The 20,953-nt window shown below is 50.7% G+C and overlaps 1 protein-coding gene across 4 annotated transcripts; it reads left to right on the top strand.

The window, feature by feature from the left end:
* Positions 1-80: 80 nt before the first annotated feature.
* LOC120305708 (B-cell CLL/lymphoma 6 member B protein-like) lies at positions 81-15,806 on the top strand. 4 transcript variants are annotated; one of them, XM_039337924.1, is made up of 10 exons: positions 81-114; positions 1,265-1,397; positions 6,443-6,614; positions 7,737-7,958; positions 9,021-9,383; positions 9,723-9,826; positions 11,306-11,479; positions 11,647-11,777; positions 13,240-13,377; positions 14,581-15,806. In XM_039337924.1, the coding sequence occupies exons 3-10, from the start codon at positions 6,448-6,450 to the stop codon at positions 14,710-14,712; spliced, it is 1,431 nt and encodes a 476-aa protein (XP_039193858.1). In that variant the 5' UTR covers positions 81-114; positions 1,265-1,397; positions 6,443-6,447; the 3' UTR covers positions 14,713-15,806. The 4 variants fall into 4 exon arrangements, with proteins under 4 accessions (XP_039193858.1, XP_039193857.1, XP_039193856.1 ...); XM_039337922.1 differs by lacking the exon at positions 81-114 and adding an exon at positions 156-760; XM_039337923.1 differs by lacking the exons at positions 81-114; positions 7,737-7,958 and adding an exon at positions 155-760.
* The last annotated feature ends 5,147 nt before the right edge of the window (positions 15,807-20,953 follow it).

Genomic DNA, 20,953 nt, shown 5'->3' with positions numbered 1-20,953 from the left:
CGGTGGGAGGCGGGCGTGGATGGGCAGGGGGTGGGGGGGAGCTCGGCCTCTTGGGATCCGGGGCGGGAGGGGGGGGGGTGGCCGACGCCTCGTCCCACCTGCCGGTCTGCGCAGGTGGGACTCCAGGGCCCGTGCTCCACAGCCTGCGTGGTGGTGGTGGTGGGGGAGGATGCCAGGTTGGGGGAAGAAGCCGCTTCTCGGGGACCCCCCCTTCCCGCCTTGGATTGGGGGGGGCTTCTTTTATGGGCGGAGAAGGGAAGGTCCCATCGGACTGGAGCGCCAGTGGGACTCCAGTGCCCATGCTCCCCAGCCTGCATGGGCAGAGATGGTGGGGCTGCAATCTCCTGCAAGGGAGGCACCAGCTGGGACTCCAGTGCCCATCTCCCCAGCCTGCATGGGCAGGGGGGGGCTGCAATCTCCTGCAGGAAAGGCACCTGGTGGGACTCCAGTGCCAATGCTCCTCAGCCTGCATGGGCAGAGATGGAGGGCGCTACAATCTCCTGCAGGGAAGGCACCAGGTGGCACTCCAGTGCCCATGCTCCCCAGCCTGCATGGGCAGAGACGGAGGCACTACAATCTCCTGCAGGGGAGGCACCAGGTGGCACTCCAGTGCCCATGCTCCCCAGCCTGCATGGGCAGAGACGGGAGGGCTGCAATCTCCTGCAGGGGAGGCACCAGGTGGCACTCCCGTGCCCATGCTCCCCAGCCTCCATGGGCAGAGACGGGGGGGGGCTACAATCTCCTTCAGGGGAGGCACCAGGTGAGACTCCAGTGCCCATGCTCCCTTGCCTCCATGGGCATAGTGGGGAGGGTCTCATTGGATCCCAACCCCCAGCAGCCTCACCCTTTGCCTGGGCTGGCTAAGCCTCCTGGGAAATGTAGTCCCGCCCATCTGGATGGGGGTGAGAAGGGGGGGCCGAGGGAGGGGCTGGGAGAGCCCCCCCATTCCCTGAGGGGGCACCAGGCAGACTCGCCCGGCTGAGAGGGCAGGGTGTGCCAGCCGCCTGTTTTCATCACCCGACAAGCCCCTGCTTGCTGGGGTGTGTGTGTGTGTGCGTCTCTGAGTGTGTGTCTGTGTGTCATTTGTGTGTCTGGAATTTGGGCTTCTCCAAATCCCTGGGAGGGGGGGCCATTTTGCAAGCGGGAGGGGGGGCCGTTCTGTTGCTCAGGGAAACATGTTGGCGAGTTTTGCCCCATTTTACGACCTCGTGGCAGTCATTAAGTGACACAGTCGTCAAATGAATCTGGCTTTGCTCGTCCTTAGGTCGCAGAACGGGATCACGTGACCCCCCCCAGTACATGGCCACCGTCACAAGTACGAGTCAGTTGCCAAGCCTCTGAATTTCGAACCCGTGACCGGGGAGATGCAGGAAAAGTCACGAGGGTGCAAAACGGCCGTAAGTCACATCGTAACTTTGAACCTGTCGTAACTTGAGCGCTGCCTGTATATGGGGTCTCTCGCTCGAGCAGAGGGCTGGACTAGAAGACCTCCAAGGTCCCTTTCCAATTCTGTCATTCTAAGATTCGGGGCCTTTGTTTTGGAATCGGGGCGTGTGCAGAGTTCCAGAAGACCACTGGGAGATTGAAAGGGCCCTGGACGTCTGTGTATGCTCTGCTGTGCCTGTGGCGGGACGCGTGGAACGCTGCGCATGGCGCATTGCCAGCCTTATCGCTTAACTCGGCTGTTTTTAATCGCTCCTGGCAGCAGCTCGGCTTTTTGCGCAGACACTCGCCCGCCTAAGACGTGGCGCCAGCTCCTGTCCGGGAGATTGGCAGTGCAGTGCAGTGGTTAGAGCAGGGCTCTTCAAACTGCCCTTTGATGACTGGTGGACTTCAACTCCCAGAATTCCTCAGCCAGGCACGCCGGCTGAAGAATTCTGGGAGTTGAAGTCTGCAAGTCATCAAAGGGCCCTACTTCCCTCACGCTGGCTGAGGAATTCTGGGAGTTGAAGTCCACAAGTCATCAAAGGATCCCAGTTCCCTCATGCTGACTGAGGAATTCTGGGAGTTGAAGTCCACAAGTCATCAAAGGGTCCTAGTTCCCTCACGCTGGCTGAGGAATTCTGGGAGTTGAAGTCCACAAAGGGCCAAATTTGAAGAAAGCCCTGCTTGTGGACTGGGGGAATTCTGGGAATTGAAGTCCACTGGGGGAATTCTGGGAGTTGAAGTCCACAAGTCTTAAAAGTGGCCGAGGTTGGTTTCTTGTATAGGGGTTGGACTAGAAGACCTCCAAGGTCCCTTCCGATTCTGCCATTCTGTAATCGGCTGCCCGCTTGGGCCCACAACCGCACAACTGCCAACTCATCGCACTAGGGTTGTTTTCTCTGTCGTTGGAAGAAAAAAGAGACTCAAATCGTAGTTAAAATCACGGTGCCGTCTGCCTCCCAGCCCTGGGACGCCTTCAAAGCCACTCGCCTTCCTTAAAACCGCTAGCGGGCAGCCTTCCAACTGGTTAAGTTTCCTGCTGCCCTTTTTTTGCTGGGTGTGCAGCTTTTTGGAACCGCATAGCCCCTCATAAAAAGAATCCTGCAACCACTAACCACCAGTGTTGGTTAAAATTGCCAGGCAGAGCCTGGATTTGTCGTTTATTTTAAGAAAATAAGAATAAGTTTAAGGACAGTTTCAGCTTTTGCTCTTCTCTTTTCGAGTGTTTTCTTTCCTGGCACCGATGTTGAAAGCTGAATCGACACCTGGCTTGTCGATGCTTGTTTGTTCCTTCCCGGAAAAATCTAGCTTGTTCCGGGCAAAATTCCCAACGCCTGCAGGGTGAGGCTCTGCTCTTAGATGTTTGAGTCCTAACCGTGTGAAAAATCACACTGGGGTTGTGCGAGTTGACAGCAAACTCACAAGGTAACAGTGCTTCCCTGGGGAGGGTAAGCCAGGATCGCTTAACTGGGGTTTATGGAACAAGCCACCATTGGTTGGCTTCACACAATGCATTAAACGGTCGTTTGCAATTCATACAGGCTGGGTACACACATGAAGCCCCAAGCAATCCCTGGAGGTTTTTAAAAAGAGACTGGATAGTCACTTCTCTGAAATGGTACTATAGGGTCTCCTGCTTGAGCAGGGGGCTGGACTAGAGGACCTCCAAGGTCCCTTCCAGCTTCTATTCTATTCTATTCTATTCTATTCTAGAACTCACTGTTTGAGCAAAAATGAGAAATAAGCTGGTAAAAACTGACAAGAAATAGGGGCCCTTTTTAAGACTTAAATCCTAACTTTTTCAATTTATTTTTAATTCTTACTTTTCATTTTTAATTCTTAATTTTCTTAATGTTCTATGATTTGGAGTCCACGTTGATCAAATGGGGCACCAAGCTCAGAGAAGGCATGCAGGACGTCCCCACTTTGTGTGGGGTGCAGAAACCTAATCAGCTTTTAAAAAGGAACTCCTGTTCCTTTAAAACATGCTGGCTGGGGAATTCTGGGAGTTGAAGTCCATCTTCTTAAAGTATGGTTGCCTAGGGGATTCTGGGAGTTGAAGTCCACCCATGCCGGCTGGGGAATTCTGGGTGTTGGTCCATTCATCTTAAAGGATGCTGGCTGGGGAATTCTGGGTGTTGAAGTCCATTCATCTTAAAGGATGCTGGCTGGGGAATTCTGGGAGTTGAAGTCCACCCATCTTAAAGGATGCTGGCTGGGGAATTCTGGAGGTTGAAGTCCATCCATCTTAAAGGATGCTGGCTGGGGAATTCTGGAGGTTGAAGTCCATCCATCTTAAAGGATGCTGGCTGGGGAATTCTGGGAGTTGAAGTCTATCTTCTTAAACTATGGTTGCCTAGGGGATTCTGGGAGTTGTAGTCCATCTTGAAGTATCACTGGCTGGGGAATTCTGGGGGTTGAAGTCCATCCACCTTGAAGCATCGCTGGCTGGGGAATTCTGGGAGTTGAAGTCCACCCATTTGAAAGCACTCTCGCTGGAGAATTCTGGGAGTGAAAGTCCCCCCCCCCATCTTAAAACAGGCTGCCTGGGGAATCCTGGGAGTTGTAGTCCACCCACCTTGAAACTTGGCAACGTTGAGAAAAACCGAATAGTCGGCCACCAGAAAAGGTGGACAATGTCCAGAGACACCCCCCACCCCATTTTCCCAATGATTTCATTATTCCGGGCCCAAATTAGTAACGGATAACGGGGATCCGGTGGTGGCCGCCATCTTTCCTGCCCTCCTTAAACCTGGTCTTTGGGATCGGCCCAAAACAAACCAGGAAGCTGGCCAATAGGAAATGCTCTCATTCAAGCAGGTGCTTCCTCCCCTACACATCTCACTCGCGTACACACACACACACACACACACACACACACAGCTTTGCACCCCACCCACCCGCCTGCTTTCCCCACTGGCATTTTGTGTCCCCACAATGCAAGGAAACCAGGCATAGAACAATATTCCAGCAAATGGCAGAGAAGAATGGAGGGGTGGGGGGGATGTCGGGGGGGCAGAGACCCCCCCACCCATGGTGCACAGCCAAAGCTTCCTGATCTCTAAGCTCCTTCCGGGTCCTTCTTCCTGAAAGGTCTATAAATAAACCCCTTCCTCTTTGTCACTCTTCTGCCCCCCCCCCGTCCCCTTTCTTCCTGGTGATGCTGAGCATCGCCCGGTCAGTTTCCTTCCTATTTCAATCCCCCCCCCAATGTTATAAAAGACCCCGCTGGAGCCGGCGGGCTTTGAGGCTGGTTCTCAGGCGGCTGCGCTCAAGAAGGGACTGGGGGGGTTCAGCTGGATCTCTGCTCCCCCCCAACTCACAGCCCCCCCCATACCTGCTGGCAGGGTCAGAGGCCCGCCATCCCTGCAGGACAGGGGTGAGTATTGGGGGTCTGGAGAAGAAGGTGCAGCGGGCCAGTTCCCTGTCGGCTTGGTACCCAACCTGGTTTGGTAGCTTAAGCCATGGTCTACCCGTGGGGTGGGGTTGGCTTGTTCCACTGGCTGGGAGGAACCTATGGAGGCTTAAGATCCGTGCGGGCCCAGCTCAAGGGGGATCCAGAGAGTGGCGATCCCCAAAGAACAAACCAACGTGGAACTAAGGAGAAATTTCTAGAACGATTAGCCAGGGGAACTGCTTGACACCAGAAGTTGTGGGTGCTCCATCACTGGAGGTTTTTAAGAGGAGGCTGGACAGCCATTTGTCTGGAATGCTATAGGCCAGGGTCTCCTCCTTGAGCAGGGGGTTGGACTAGAGGATCTTTAGAGTTCCCTTGCAGCCCTCTGATTCTCTCTCATATACACACACACATTCTCCTTCCTTCCTTCCTTTCCTCCCTCTTTCTTTCTTTCTTTCTTTCTTTCTTTCTTTCTTTCTTTCTTTCTTTCTCTGGCCAGGTAGCTCGCTCTATATGACTGTCTGTCTGTCTGTCTGTCTGTCTCTATCTATCTATCTATCTATCTATCTATCTATCTATCTATCTATCTATCTATCTCCCTATGTCTATCTCTATCATCTATCTGTCTGTCTATCTATCTCTATCTCCCTATGTCTATATTATCTGTCTGTCTGTCTATCTATCTATGTCTGTCTGTCTGTCTATCTCTATCTTCCTATGTCTATCTCTATTATCTATCTGTCTGTCTGCCTGTCTGTGAATCTATCTATCTCTGTCTGTCTGTCTGTCTGTCTATCTATCTATCTATCTATCTATCTATCTCTATCTCTATATATCTGTCTGTCTGTCTATGTCTATCTCTATTATCTATCTATTTGTCTGTCTGTCTGTCTGTCTATCTCTATCTATCTATCTATCTATCTGTCTATGTCTACCTCTATTATCTATCTGTCTGTCTATCTATCGATCTATCTGTCTATCTATCATCTATCTATCTATCTCTATCATCTATCTTCTATCATGTATCCATCTATCTATATCATCTATATTCTATCTCTTATCTTCTATCTATCTATCTATCTATCTATCTATCTATCTATCTATCTATCTATCTATCTATCCCTCCCTATCTATCTATCTATCTATCTATCTATCTATCTATCTATCTCATTATCTCATCTATCTATCTATCTGTCTAGCCATCTAATCTTGAGGTTTTTAAGAAAAGAGCGGACAGCCATTTGTCTGAAAGTTTACGGTTAGGGTCTCCTGCTTGAGCAGGGGGTTGGACTAGAAGATCTCCAAGGTCCCCTTCCGGCTCTATTCTGATTGGTGGACTGGATTGATTGACTGGCAGCATTTCTCTCTCTTAGCCCCTTGAAGATGGGCAGGCCCCACTTCCCAGAATTCCCCAGCCAGCAAAGATTTACCGGAATTCAGCACTAATATGACAAGAAGAAACATGGCTAGATTATCTCGTTTTTTGGGGTTCAGCAAAGTGGGAAAAAAAAAAAGCTGTCGGGGGGAATTCTGGGAGTTGACGTCCATCCATCTTCCGGCGAACAAGGTTGCAAACCATGATCTGAGTGTAGTACCCCCTTCTCTCTTCCCGCCCTGCAGGGATCATGGCTGGGCCCAGCCCCACGAGCTACGTGCGCGAATTCACCCGCCACTCCAGCGACGTCCTGACCAACCTGAACGAGCTGCGCAAGCGGCAGATCCTGACGGACGTCACCTTGAGGGTGGGCGGCCACCCCTTGCAAGCCCATAAGGCTGTGCTGACCGCTTGCAGGTGAGGGTCCCCGACAGGTGGGCGGGCACGAGCAAGGTTGGCCTGCGTGTCCGGAGAAGGTGTGGTCTTTAAGAAGATCTTTAAAGAGAGACTGGACTGCCCTTTGTCTGAAATGGAGTCGGGTTTCCTGCCTGAGCAGGGGGCTGGACTAGATGACCTCCGAGGTCCCTTCCAACTTTTATTATCATCATCATCATCATCATTATTATTATTATTCTGAAATGGTGTAGGGTTTCCTGCCTGAGCAGGGGGCTGGACTAGATGACCTCCGAGGTCCCTTCCAACTTTTATTATCATCATCATCATCATCATCATCATCATTATTATTATTCTGAAATGGTGTAGGGTTTCCTGCCTGAGCAGGGGGCTGGACTAGATGACCTCCGATCCTTTCCAACTTTATTATTATTATTATTATCACATCATCATCATCATTATTATTATTATTATTATTATTATTATTATTATTATTATGAAATGATATAGGGTTTTCTGCCTGAGCAGGGGGTTGGACTAGATGACCTCCAAGGTACCTTCCAACATTATTATTATTGTTGTTGTTGTTATTGTTGTTGTTGTTGTTGTTGTTATTATTATTATTATTCTAAAATGGTGTAAGGTTTCCTGCCTGAGCAGGGGGTTGGACTAGATGACCTCCAAAGTCCCTTCCAACTTTATTATTATTATTATTATTATTATGAAATGATATATGGTTTCCTGCCTGAGCAGGGGGTTGGACTAGATGACCTCCAAGGTACCTTCCAAATCTATTATTATTGAAGTCCACCAGTATTTAAGTGGCCGGGGAATTATGGGAGATGAGATCCACCAGTCTTAAAGAGGCTGGGGAATTATGGGACTTGAAGTCCACCAGTCTTAAACTGGCTGGGGAATTCTGGGAGTTGAAGTCCCCCAGTCTTAAAGCACTGCAAGTAACAAAACAGGTCCGGGGACTGAGCTTGTGTAGTAGGCAATTCTAGCAACAGGAAAGGTCCCACCCCAAGCAAGGGTGAGGTCGCTGGGCTTTGTAGTCCGCCCTCTTTGAACCGCCCAGCCCTCAGAGATGGGCACAGCCGGATGGTCTCTGTCTTGACTCCTTCTCTTGTCCTCTCTTTCCGACAGTGGCTTTTTTTATTCCGTCTTCCTGGGCCACGGGGGCCACGAAGTCAGTGTCCTGACCTTGCCCAGCTCCATTGAGCCGGTGGGCTTCCAGACCCTCCTGGATTTTATGTACACCTCCCGCCTTCTGCTCAGCCCGGCCACGGCCCCCGCGGTGCTGGTAGCCGCCTCCTATTTGCAGATGGAACATGTAGTCCAGAGCTGTCACCGCTTCCTCCAAGCCAGGTACGGGGGGGGGGGGGGGGGGAGGGGCGGGGATTGTGTGGGAGGGGGGGCTGCCAGGGAGGTCAAGAAGGAGCAGGGGAGGAAGGTGCTTCTCTTATACTGGGGGAGGGGAGGAAAACCAGGAAGAGAACACTGGAGGTTTTGAAGAAGACACTGGGCAGCCCTTTGTCTGAAATGGTATTATAGGGTTTCCTGCCTGAGCAGGGGGTTGGACTAGATGACCTCCAAGGTCCCTTCCAAGTCGGTTATTCTGTTATTCTTTTCCTTCCTTCCATCCTTCCTTCCTCCCTCCATCCCTCCCTTCTCCAACACTGGAAGTTTTTAAGAAGAGACTGGACAGGCATTTGTCTGAAATGGTATAGGGTTTCCTGCCTGAGCAGGAGGTTGGACTAGATGACCTCCAAGGTCCCTTCCGAGTCGGTTATTCTGTTATTCTTTTCCTTCCTTCCATCCTTCCTTCCTCCCTCCCTCCCTCCTTCCTTCCCTCCCTCCCTTCTCCAACGCTGGACAGGGTACAGACTTCCTGCCTGAGAGGGGGTTGGACTAGATGACCTCCAAGGTCCCTTCCAACTTATGATGATGATGATGATGATGATTAGTCTGAAATGGTGTAGGGTTTCCTGTCTGAGCAGGGGGTTGGACTAGATAACCTCCAAGGTCCCTTCCAACTTATGATGATGATGATGATGATGATGATTAGTCTGAAATGGTGTAGGGTTTCCTGTCTGAGCAGGGGGTTGGACTAGATGACCTCCAAGGTCCCTTCCAACTTATGATGATGATGATGATGATGATTAGTCTGAAATGGTGTAGGGTTTCCTGCCTGAGCAGGGGGTTGGACTAAATGACCTCCAAGGTCCTTTCCAACTTATGATGATGATGATGATGATGATTAGTCTGAAATGGTGTAGGGTTTCCTGCCTGAGCAGGGGGTTGGACTAGATGACCTCCAAGGTCCTTCCAACTTTATTATTATTATTATTATTATTATTATTATTATTATTATTATTATTATTATCTCTGAGCCCCTCCCCCCGACTCTTCCCCGTGTGATCCCTGCAGGTACGACCGGGTGACCTTTCTCCTCCCCCCTCTGGACCGCCAAAGGTGCCGGCCACTGGAAGACGACCCCCCACCGCAACGGGGCTCCATCGCACCCCACTTTACCCGAGGAGCCACCACCGAAAGGGCCCCGCAGCCAGCATCCTTCCGCCCCACCGAGGAGGAATCGGGATCCGTCGGGTCACCAGGCGCCGGGGATCTGTTCCCGGCGGGCCACCCGGCCTCCCCGGCCGAGTCGAGCAGCTGCACCCCGATTCCGGACCCCAAAGCTTGCAACTGGAAGAAGTACCGCTTCATCGTCCTCAGTTCCTTGTTGCGCCAGCAGGGGGCCAGCGTGTCTGGCCAGGCGGGCCCGTCCCCCAGGTCAGAGTGCCCGACCTCGCGGCGAGAGGGCCTCTGAGCACGTACACAGGGCTTCCCCCAATTCTGCACTCCTGCATTGGGTCACAGCTGCCACCTCCCGCTGGAGGATTCTGGGAAATGTGGTTCCCCAGCTTCTGGGCCCGGCCAGATCGGAGCGGGCGAGTTGTGCTGGAAGGGTAGCCCCCTGTGCATGTGCAGAGCGCCACTTCTTTCTTTCCCCCGTTCTGGGTCCTCTTTTGCACCGCCTCCCCCAGGCTTTGGATACTTGGGGGCCCAGAGAGGCCCAATCAAAGGGTCCAGGCTTGGCTGACCCCCCCCCCTCCTTTCCCCCCCTCCCAGGAGGCCCCCTGCAGACCCCCCGTGCTCCATCTGCAACCTGGCGCCCCCCTCGCGCTCTCCGCAGCCCCCCAAGGAGCTTCCCACGCCAAGGGGAGACGGCCCTGGTGAGTCGGCAGAAAGGGGAAAAGTGAGTGACCCCCACCGCCATTTTAAATCACGTGACGGCTGCGGTCGCAAGTGTGAGGATGGTCGTAAGTCACTCCGTGCCGTTGCAACTCGGACCGGTTGTTAGATAAAGGGTTGTCAGTTGAGAACTAACGGCCTCTGTGCCTGGCCACAGCCAGCCTGTAACAGAAGTAAGGGTTTGGGAGGCATGCGCAGAGTGCGTGTGTCTCCGCCCCCAAGGTGTTTGGCCGCTGTCCAAAATCTTTCAACTACCCAGAAAAAGATGAAGGGAGGGAGGTAGAAAGATAGATAGATAGATTAGAGAGAGAGAGAGAGAGGTAGAGAAAGAGGTAGAGAGATAGATAGGTAAAGAGAGATGATGGATGGATGGATGGATAGGTAGGTAGGTAGGTAGGTAGGTAGGTAGGTAGATAGATAGATAGATAGATAGATAGATAGATAGATAGATAGATAGATAGATAGATAGATAGGCAGGCAGGCAGGTAGGTAGGTAGGTAGGTAGAAAGATAGGTAGGTAGGTAGGTAGATAGATAGATAGATAGATAGATAGATAGATAGATAGATAGATAGATAGATAGATAGATAGATAGATAGATAGATAGATACATAAAATGGGTGGAAGATGGATGAATGGATAGATACGGACAGACATACAGATATAATATATAGAGCAGTGGTTCTCAACCTTTTTAATGCCGCGACCCCCAACCGGTCATAAGTCGAGGACTACTCAACCGGTCGTAAGTCGAGGACTACTCAACTGGTGCAGCACCGTTTGCAGACTAGGACTTTTGGCGGGCTCAGCAGGGCAGAGATAGCCTGGACAATTCCTATTGGCTTTTGAAAGCCAATAGAATTAGACTCTATTCAAGAGAGTCTGTTCTATTGGCTTTCAAAAGCCAATAGAATAAAAGGGAGGAGCACAGCTAAGGAAAAAGGGGGAAAAATGGCGGACTGCGTTGTTTGGCGACACCCCTGAAATGGTCGTTCGACCCCAAATGGGGTCCCGACCCACAGGTGGAGAACCACTGATATAGAGAGAGATATATGGATGAAGAGAGATAGATAGATAGATGATAGATACGTAGATAGATAGATAGATAGATAGATAGATAGATAGATAGATAGATATAGAAAGAGAGATACATAGGTAGAGAGAGATGATGGATAGATAGATAAATAGGTAGGTAGGTAGATAGATAGATACATACATACATACATACGTACATAAAATGGGTGGAAGATGGATGAATGGATAGATACAGACAGACAGACAGATATAATATATATAGAGAGATACATAGATGAAGAGAGAGAGAGAGATACATACATACATAACATACATACATACTTACATAAAATGGGTGGAAGATGGATGGAGAGAGAGAGAGAGAGAGAGAGAGAGAGAGAGAGAGACAGAGAGAGCTAGCAAAGTCCATTTCTTTCCTTGTTCCCAGGCTGTGGATCCTCCAGCTGCCAGGCCTGTGACCTGCAATACCTCCAGGAAGAGGCGGAAGAGGAAGGGGGCAGCCCAGCCCCGGGTGCCCAGGAGAAGCCCTACAAGTGCCACTGCTGCAGTTCCACTTTCCGTGGCAAGGGGAGCCTGGCCAGCCATCGGTCCTTGCATGCAGGTGGGCAGGGATCCTCCTAAGCCGGGCGGACTTCAATTCCCAGAATTCCCCCGCCAGCAGAGAGTTGAAGTCCAGCGATCTACAACCCACCCGAGGAACAGAGCAAAGGACCAATCGTCCGGTTCGATGCTCCGAAACCCTCCCCCCTTCTGTCTTCCGGCCAACAGGAGAGAAGCCCTACCATTGCGGCGTCTGCGGGGCCCAGTTTAACCGGCCGGCTAACCTCAAGACGCACTTGCGCATTCACTCCGGAGAGAAACCCTACAAGTGTGAGATGTGCGGGTCTTGTTTTGTGCAGGTAAGGAGACGCCAGGGAATGCCCTGGGGGTCACACCCGATAAGTGGGTCAAAAAAGTCAAAATGGCGGCCACCACCATCAACCTGAGCAGCGGGTTGGACTGCAAGACCTCCAAGGTCCCTTCCAACACTATTATTATTATTATTGTTGTTGTCGTTGTTGTCGTTGTCGTTGTTGTTGTTGTCGTTGTCGTTGTTTTGTTATTACTACTACCACTATTATTACTATTATTACTATTACTATTATTAATATTATTATTATTACTACCCATGATTTGGAGGTGTTTTTTCTCTCTCTCGAGATGTACCCACTCATGTCAGTAATTTATAATAATAATAATAATAATAATAATAATCAGACAGTAAGTGCCGCCTATGCAAAGAAGCTGAAGAAACAGTGGACCACCTGGTAAGCTGTTGCAATAAGATTGCACAGGCTGACTACAAGCAGCGGCATGACAAAGTAGCAACAATGGTGCATTGGAAGATCTGCAAAAAATATCACTTGCCTGTAAGCAAAAACTGGTGGGATCATAAAATAGAGAAAGTCATACAAAATGATAAAGTTAAACTGCTCTGGGACTTCAGAATTCAAACAGACAAGCACCTGCAACATAACACCCCAGACTTGACAATTGTCGATAAGAAAGACAAAAAAGTCTGGATAGTGGACGTGGCAGTGCCTGGAGACAGCAGAATAGATGAGAAAGAACTGGAGACGATCACAAAATACAAAGACCTACAAATAGAAATAGAAAGACTGTGGCAAAAGCAAGCAAGGGTAGTACCAATAGTCATAGGCGCCTTGGGTGCAATCCCAAAACAACTGGAGCACCACTTGAACACCATTGGCATTGACAAATTCGCTATTAGTCAATTTCAAAAGGCGGCCTTATTAGGAACTGCTTCCATCCTGCGACGATATCTGTAATACCATCAAACATCCACATCTGCCTATCCCAGGTCCTGGGTAAGGACTCGATAGGTAGACAAAATGCCAAATCCAGTCTGAACATCTGGCTGACTGTGCGATGATCCATAATAATAATAAAGTTGGAAGGGACCTTGGAGGTCATCTAGTCCAACCCCCTGCTCAGGATTGCTCAGCAAGTTGAAAGAATTTATTTGATTTAAAAATTTGAAATGAAACCAAATAATCTAGACCAAAACACTAGCGGAGACCGCTCTGTGGGTCAAAGACAAGCGTCCCCCCCCCCCCGTCTCCCATGTAGCCAGCATCCTGCTTTTCCGGGTGGGGGTCCACCTGTCTGCCGTGGGCTCTTGGGAGGTAGACTGCCTCTGACTGGGGAGGCTCGACGGGATGAAACGATCACCTATATTACCAGCGTCGCCCCCGGGGGTACAGATGGAACCCGTGGAAGGGTGTAGGGTGGGCTCAAACCCACTGCCCCCCCCCCAAAAAAGAGGTGGCTTCACTGGATGTTCCCCCCCTCCCCTCGCAGGTGGCACATCTCCGGGCCCACGTCTTGATCCACACAGGAGAAAAGCCCTACCCGTGTGGCACCTGCGGGACTCGATTCCGGCACCTGCAGACCCTCAAAAGCCACCTCCGCATCCACACCGGGGAGAAACCTTACCAGGTGAGGGTCTTTCCCCCGGGGGGGGGGCAGCTGCCCCATTGAGAACTTGGGGGGAGGGGGGTAAACAGGTCTTCTGGAAGAGCCCGGAGGGGAACCGGGGCAAGGCCAGGGCATCTGGATTCTCGGTGGGGTTGAAGGGAGGGCGGGCTCTTCTAAGGGGGCGGGGCTTAAAGGGAACTGTACGGAGGGGGAGAGTCAATGGGGGAGGGGAGGGAGGGAGCTCGTAGTTTGAATTTGAGGGTTTTGTGGGGGGGGGGGTGTCTTGCAGTTTGGCTTGCTTCTGGGAGACGTCTCGAGGCCAGACTGGGTAACATCGTCAGGGCTGTGAGATGAGGGAGTGACGGTCGAGTGTTGTTTTAGAGCAGTGTTTCTCAACCAGGGCCATTTAAGGGGTGGGCTTCAATTCCCAGAGTTCCCCAGTCCTCCTCCTCCTCCTCCCCCACCACTCTCCACAACCCACCCTCCCTTCTAGCGCTGATGACGTTCCCTAGTTGGGTCATGAAACGTCTGCAAGGAAACCACCCAGCTCAGAGAGCACCATGGGCCCCACAGTCCTCCTCCTCCTCCTCCTCTAGGAATACCCCACTCCCTTCTATCACTGATGCTATTGCCTAGATGGTTCAGGAAACGTCTGCAAGGAAACCCAGCTCAGAGAGCACCAAGGACCCCGGGGTTGTCCTCCTCCTCTTCCTCCTCCTCTTCCTCCTCCCCTTCTTCTTCTCCTCCTCCTCCACCTCCACCACCTCCTGTACCTCCTCCTTCTCTCCTCCTCCTCCTCTTCTCCTCCTTCTCTTCCTCCTCTTGTTCTTCTTCCTCCACCTCCTTCTCCTCCTCCACCTCCTCTCCTCCTCCTCCTCCTCCTCCTCTTCTTCTTCTCCTCCTCCTCCACCTCTCCTCCTCCTCCTCCTCCCCCCCCTCCTCCTCCTTTTCCTCCTTCTCCTTCTCCTTCTTCTTCCTCTTCTCCTCCTCCTCCTCCTCCTCCTCCTTCTCCTCCTCCTCCTCCTTCTCTTCTTCCTGTTCTTCCTCCTCCTCCTCCTTTTCTTCCTCCCCCCTCCTAGCACTGATGACATTCCCCAGCTGGGTCACAAAACGTCTGCCAGCAGAGAGCCCCAGGCCCAGAGACTCCCCCCCCCCCCCGGAGCCCATCAGACCTGCTCCACGTCGCCCCTCCTCGCTAACCGCGGCCTCCTTCCTTCTCCGCAGTGCGAGACATGCAGCCTGCGCTTCCGCCACAAGAGCCAGCTGCGCCTGCACCTGCGCCAGAAACACGGCGCCATCACCAACACCAAGATCCGCTACCAGGTGCTGGACGGCCCCTACGCCAGCGCCTGCTGAGGCCGGCAGTCCGCTATGTCCCGAACTACGACGGCCAAAAGGATCTGACGCTCCGCGGAGAAGTTGCTCTGTGAAACATCCCCCCCCCCAACTCACCTTTTCAATCTTCAATTTTCGGGCACCGAAAAAAGGGGACTTACGACCCCGTTTCGCACTTACGACCATTGCAAGCGTCCTTGCGGTCACGGGATCAATGTTAAGGCGATTAGCAACCGGCTCGTATTTATGACGGTGGCAGGTTCTCCTGGTGGAGTGGGAGGGTCACGTGACCCCCTTCTGCGGCCTCCCGGCGAGCAAAGTCAGTAGAGGGATCTGGATCCACTTAGTGACCGTAGGGCTCACCTAATCGCCGAAGCGGATTGCTCAACCGTCACAATGAAAAAGGTCACAAAATCGGGTGTGATCCGCTTAGCGACCGCCACAATTGCCCCCCCCAAAAAAGATCACAAAATCAGGTGTGACTCGTACGGTGATGGGAAATCTGGTCCCAATTGGCGTCGTAAGTCGAGGACTACCAGCAAGTGGGGAAGGAGAGGGGAGGGGTCGAAAAGACCCCTGTTGCCGTTACCCAGGCCTCCCCCCCCATTTAGCACCTTCCCTTAATCTTATTCTTTCCAGCTGGGACTACAATTCCCATCATCCCATTGCTGGTTGGGGGATGATGGGAATCGCACCCTTGGGGGGGGGAGGCCGACCAAGAATTACCTCCTCACCCCTCCCACCATCCTTCCTTCCACCTTTGGAAAATAGGGGCGGGGGCTTTGAATGGTGCCCAATCCTGCAGGGAGAGCTAAAATCTCAGATTTATATAATATATGTGCAGCTTTTTATGGGTTGGGTTTCAGGAATTTGTGGAGTGTGTGTGTGTGTGTCTGTTTGCAGCAAGGTTTGCTTGTTTAAAAGACCTACTGAGCTCTTTTTTTGGCAGATTTGAGGTGGGGGCAGCCTTTCAGAAACAGACAACAGGGCGGGGTTGGACTAGATGACCTTCAAGGTCCCTTCCAGCTCTATTCCGATTGATGGATTGATGGATTGAAATGGTATAGGCTCTCCTGATTGAGCAGGGGGTTGGACTAGATGACCTCCAAGGTCCCTTCCAGCTCTATTCAGATTGATCGATCGATCGATCGATCGATTGATTGATGGATTGAAATGGTATAGGCTCTCCTGCTTGAGCAGGGGGTTGGACTAGATGACCTCCAAGGTCCCTTCCAGCTCTATTCAGATTGATCGATTGATTGATTGAAATGGTATAGGCTCTCCTGCTTGAGCAGGGGGTTGGACTAGATGACCTCCAAGGTCCCTTCCAGCTCTATTCAGATTGATCGATCGATCGATCGATTGATCGATTGATTGATTGAAATGGTATGGGCTCTCCTGCTTGAGCAGGGGGTTGGACTAGATGACCTCCAAGGTCCCTTCCAGCTCTATTCCGATTGATGGATGGAAGGATGGATGGACTGAATAACCTGCAGTTATCTAGATACTCCTCGACGTACAGCCGTTCATTTAGCGACCGTTCAAAGTTGCAATAGCTGTGGAAAAAAACGAACCGGTCCTCACACGTACGACCGTTGCAAGCATCCCTTGCTCTTGCTCGGTCAAAATTCAGACCCTTGGGCAAGCAGCATCCTGGGATCAAACGGGCTCCTGTTTGCGGCCTTCCCAGCCGGCTTGCGACCAGCAAAGACAACGGAGGAAGCTGGATCCGCTTAACGACCAGGCGATTCCCTTGAAAAACTCAAGTGATTCGTTTAACGGCCAAAACAAAAAAAGGTCGTAAAATCGGGCACGACAAACCCCCCCCTTAATAACCCCCTTGCTTAGCCAGAGAAATTCTACTCACTCTCTCTCTCTCTCTCTCTCTCTCTCTCTCTTACATCGTATGTCGAGGACTACCTATAGAATGGGAAATTGTTGGGGGGGGGGCTCTGATTTTATTATTATTATTATTATTATTTTGCAAAAATGGGATTTTTGGCAAAACACCCCCAGGTTGCAGGCCAACCTTTTATTAACGGGCCGGTTGATAGACAGGAGGATTTGAATGTCAGAAAAGTGAAGCCCCCCCTCCCACAAAAGGCTGTGTCCTTATTTGACTGGTGGGGAGGGGGAGAGGCCCATGAAGAAAGACCTCCCCCCAAATTATTCAATTTGAAAAGGCTGGATCCCATCACCTCGGCTCGCCTTAATAAAGCCAACTTTGCTTTGAAGAGATGTCTGTGCTTTTCCTGACTTAGGAAAATTCAGACTTTGCACACATTTTGGGGACCCACCCCCCAACCCCAATAGCAAGGAGGTTAGCCATAAAGTTGGGAGGGTCGTTCCTTCAAAGCAGGGGAGCTTTGCCCCCCCAAAAAGGATCCGAGCCGGAAAGGTAGATTTATATCTCTTTATTTAGGCATAATTAAAAAGCCCCCCCACCCAGCTACAAGGTGAAGACCCCCTTAAGATATAAATCACTTTATATGTATAGGCCTTTGGTTATTCGGGTTTTCTCCCGCATCAAATTGGAAATGTCTTGGCGACGTTTCGACAAAGTCTCATTCGTCATCTTCAGGCTGGTGTTTTCGGCTTCGTGCTTCAAGGAGCAATCTAGAAGCACGAAGCTCCTAACACAAAGCTCCTAGAAGCACGAAGCCGAAAACACCAGCCTGAAGATGATGAATGAGACTTCGTCGAAACGTCGCCAAGACACTTCCAATTTGACATGGGAGAAAACCCGAATAACCAAAGACCTACATACAAACACCCGTGAAAACCTCAGAAAACATATATATATAGATAGATCTTTGGTTATTCAGGTTTTCTCCCGTGTCAAATTGGAAGTGTCTTGGCGACGTTTCAACAAAGTCTCATTCGTCATCTTCAGGCTGGTGTGTTTTCGGCTTCGTGCTTCTAGGACAGTGGTTCTCAACCTGTGGGTCGGGACCCCATTTGGGGTCGAACGACCATTTCATGGGGGTCGCCAAACAAGGCTGTCCGCCACTTTTTTGCCCTCTTTTTGGCCATGCCCCTGGCACCCGGTGATGTATAAGTGGTTGGGGGTCACCACAACATGGGGTACTGTATTATGGGGTCGCGGCATTAGAAAGGTTGAGAACCACTGTTCTAGGAGCAATCTAGAAGCACGAAGCTCCTAACACAAAGCTCCTAGAAGCACGAAGCCGAAAACACCAGCCTGAAGATGATGAATGAGACTTCGTCGAAACGTCGCCAAGACGCTTCCAATTTTATGCAGGAGAAAACCCGAATAATCAAAGACATACATACATACATATATGCGCACACACACACACACACACACACACACACACACACACACACACTTATTGTATATATAATTTATCTGTACGGTTCAAGCATGCATGGATGTTTACAGCCACTCGTTTAGTGATGGGTCAAAGTTACAACAGCATGGTTGGCTGGGGAATTCTGGGAGTTGAAGTCCACCCCTCTTAAAGCATGCCTGGCTGGGGGATTCTGGGAGTTGAAGTCCACCCCTCTTCAAGTGTGCATTTTTGAGACACCCCTGCCCCAGCATCCAAGCTTCGTGCCTGCCCCCCCCCTCTTCCCACCCAGGGCCTGTGAAGTTGTGTCACCACCGCAGGGCACACCCAGGGCCAGCTGTTCCCCAGAAGCGGAGAAACTTCCGGGCATTCTCTTCGGAAGCAAGGATGCCGGGCCCACCCCGGTCGGCCTTCCTACCTAGCTCGGGTCCCTCGGACAGCTGCATCCTGCAACACACCCGTCCCGGTCCCCTCCCAGCCCCCCCCCATGCCAGCGTGACCTGAAAAGTCCCTTCCCTTCTCCTGCGCAGGACCCCCTCCTCAAATCTCCAGCACGGCCGAAAGACCCTTTTTGCTTTGCAAAATGAAGGGGAGGGGTCTATGTAAAATATCTGGACAGACTCGAACCCAGGGCCCTATCTAACAAAATGAAATTCAGTGGTGAAAAAAGCAAGGTTCTACATTTAGGCAAGAAAAGCCAAATGCACAGGGATAGTATAGGGGGTATCTTGCTCAATAGCAGCAACTGTGAGAGGGAGCTCAGAGTCCTAGTGCAGTGTTTCCCAAACTTGACAATTTTAAGGCATGAGGACTTCAACTCCCAGAATTCCACAGCCAGTGTTGCTGGCTGTGGAATTCTGGGAGTTGAAGTCCTCATGCCTTAAAATTGTCAAGTTTGGGAAACACTGTCCTAGTGGAAAAAATCATTTAAATAGGAGCCAGCCGTGTGCTGCAGCTGCCAAAAAAGGCCAACACAGTGCTGGGCTGCATTAACAGAGGGATAGAATCAAGCCCACGTGAAGGGTTAATACCACTTTACAAGGCCTTGGTAAGGCCACACTTGGAATACGGCATCCAGTTTTGGTCACTACGATGTAAAAAAGATGTTGAGACTCTGGAAAGAGTGCAGAGAAGAGCAACAAAGGTGATTAGGGGACTGGAGGCTAAAACATACAAGGAACGGCTGGTGGAATTGGGGATGTCTAGTAGTTTAATGAAGAGAAGGACGAGGGGGGGGCATGATAGCCATGTTCCAGTATCTCAGGGGCTGCCCCAAAGAAGAGGGAGTCAAGCTATTCTCCAAAGCGCCTGAAGGCAGGACAAGAAGCGACGGAGGGAAACTCATCAAGGAGAGAAGCAACTTAGAACTAAGGAGAGGGAAATTTCCTGACAGTGAGAACAATTAACCAGTGGAACCACCTGTTAAGGCGAGGATTATCTGGAAGGTGACTAAATCTTCTATTTTGACTTTTCTGATCCTCCAACCTACAGATCCCTCCTAACATGGGGGATCCCTCCCCCATGCAGAGCGGGCCTGGGGTCTTCCAAATGACCGGGATGGCTTCCCCATCATCCTTCACCTCACCAGTCTAGATAGAGATGGGAGTTGTAGTCCTATAGGGAGAGAAAAGGGGAAAAAAAAAAAACACGATTAAAATTGGTCTCCCAGCAGCGGGAAGCTGCTTCGGCCACGGCGCGCCATCTGGTGGCCAAGACGAGGCATGACGTTTTGAATCCTGTTTTGGCTAGTCCTCTACTATTAACAACAACAACAACAACAATAACAAAGTTGGAAGGGACCTTGGAGGTCATCTAGTCCCTAGAAGACCTGCACAGTCCCTTCCAGCTCTATTTTTGTTGTTATTATTATTGTTGTTGTTATTGTTAAGGAACTGCTTCAAAAGTTCCTGGGTGCGTCTAGCGATGTGAGGGCAAGCATTATCGTGAACCAACACCACACCGGAAGCCGTGCCTTAGAAAATCCCACCAAGTATGAAGATGGCGAAGGAGTAACTGCTTCTGAAGTTCATGGAGGGTGGTTCGGCCATCAATTCAGATGTCAACTGCCAAACATTATACAAACTCAGACAAGCCACCCATAACAAGTGTTATGGGGCCTGCTGACTTCCGTTGTGGTGTTCTTCACGATAACGCTGGGCTGCACACCACTAGGCGCACCCAAGAACGTTTGAAGTTCTGTGTCTGCAAATGTCTGTCCTTGATAACCAAACGGAGGTTTATTTCTGAACTGTCCCCATAGGTTTCAACAGGGACTGGAGGCTAAAACATACAAGGAACGGTTGCTGGAATTGGGTATATGTCTAGTTTAATGAAGAGAAGGACGAGGGGGGATAGGATAGCAGAGTTCCAGTATCTCAGGGGCTGCCCCAAAGAAGAGGGAGTCAAGCTATTCTCCAAAGCGCCTGAAGGCAGGATAAGAAGCGATGGATGGAGAAACTAATCAAGGAGAGAAGCAACCTAGAACTAAGGAGAAACTTCCTGACAGTTAGAACACTTAACCAGTGGAACAACCTGCCTCCAGAAGCGGTGGATGCTCCAACCCTGGAAGTTTTTAAGAAGAGACTGGACAGCCCTTTGTCTGAAAGGGTATAGGGTTTCCTGCCTGAGCAGGGGGTTGGACTAGATGACCTCCAAGGTCCCTTCCAACTTTATTTTTAATGTTATTATTACTACTATTATTATTATTATTATTATTATTCATCGCACCGTCAGCCAGATGTTCAGACTGGATTTGACATCATCATCATCATTGTTGTTGTTATTATTCATCGCACAGTCAGCCAGATGTTCAGAATGGATTTGGCATCATCATCATCATCATCATCATTATTGTTGTTGTTGTTGTTGTTATTCATCGAACAGTCAGCCTGATGTTCAGACTGGATTTGGCACTATTATTATTATTATTCATCGCACAGTAGCCAGATGTT

The sequence above is a fragment of the Crotalus tigris genome, unplaced genomic scaffold (assembly GCF_016545835.1).
Source record: "Crotalus tigris isolate CLP2741 ecotype Arizona unplaced genomic scaffold, ASM1654583v1 scf7180000017690.20705106771:4171800, whole genome shotgun sequence".
NCBI classification, from domain to species: Eukaryota; Metazoa; Chordata; class Lepidosauria; order Squamata; family Viperidae; genus Crotalus; species Crotalus tigris.
This window is presented reverse-complemented; position numbering and strand designations above follow the sequence as displayed.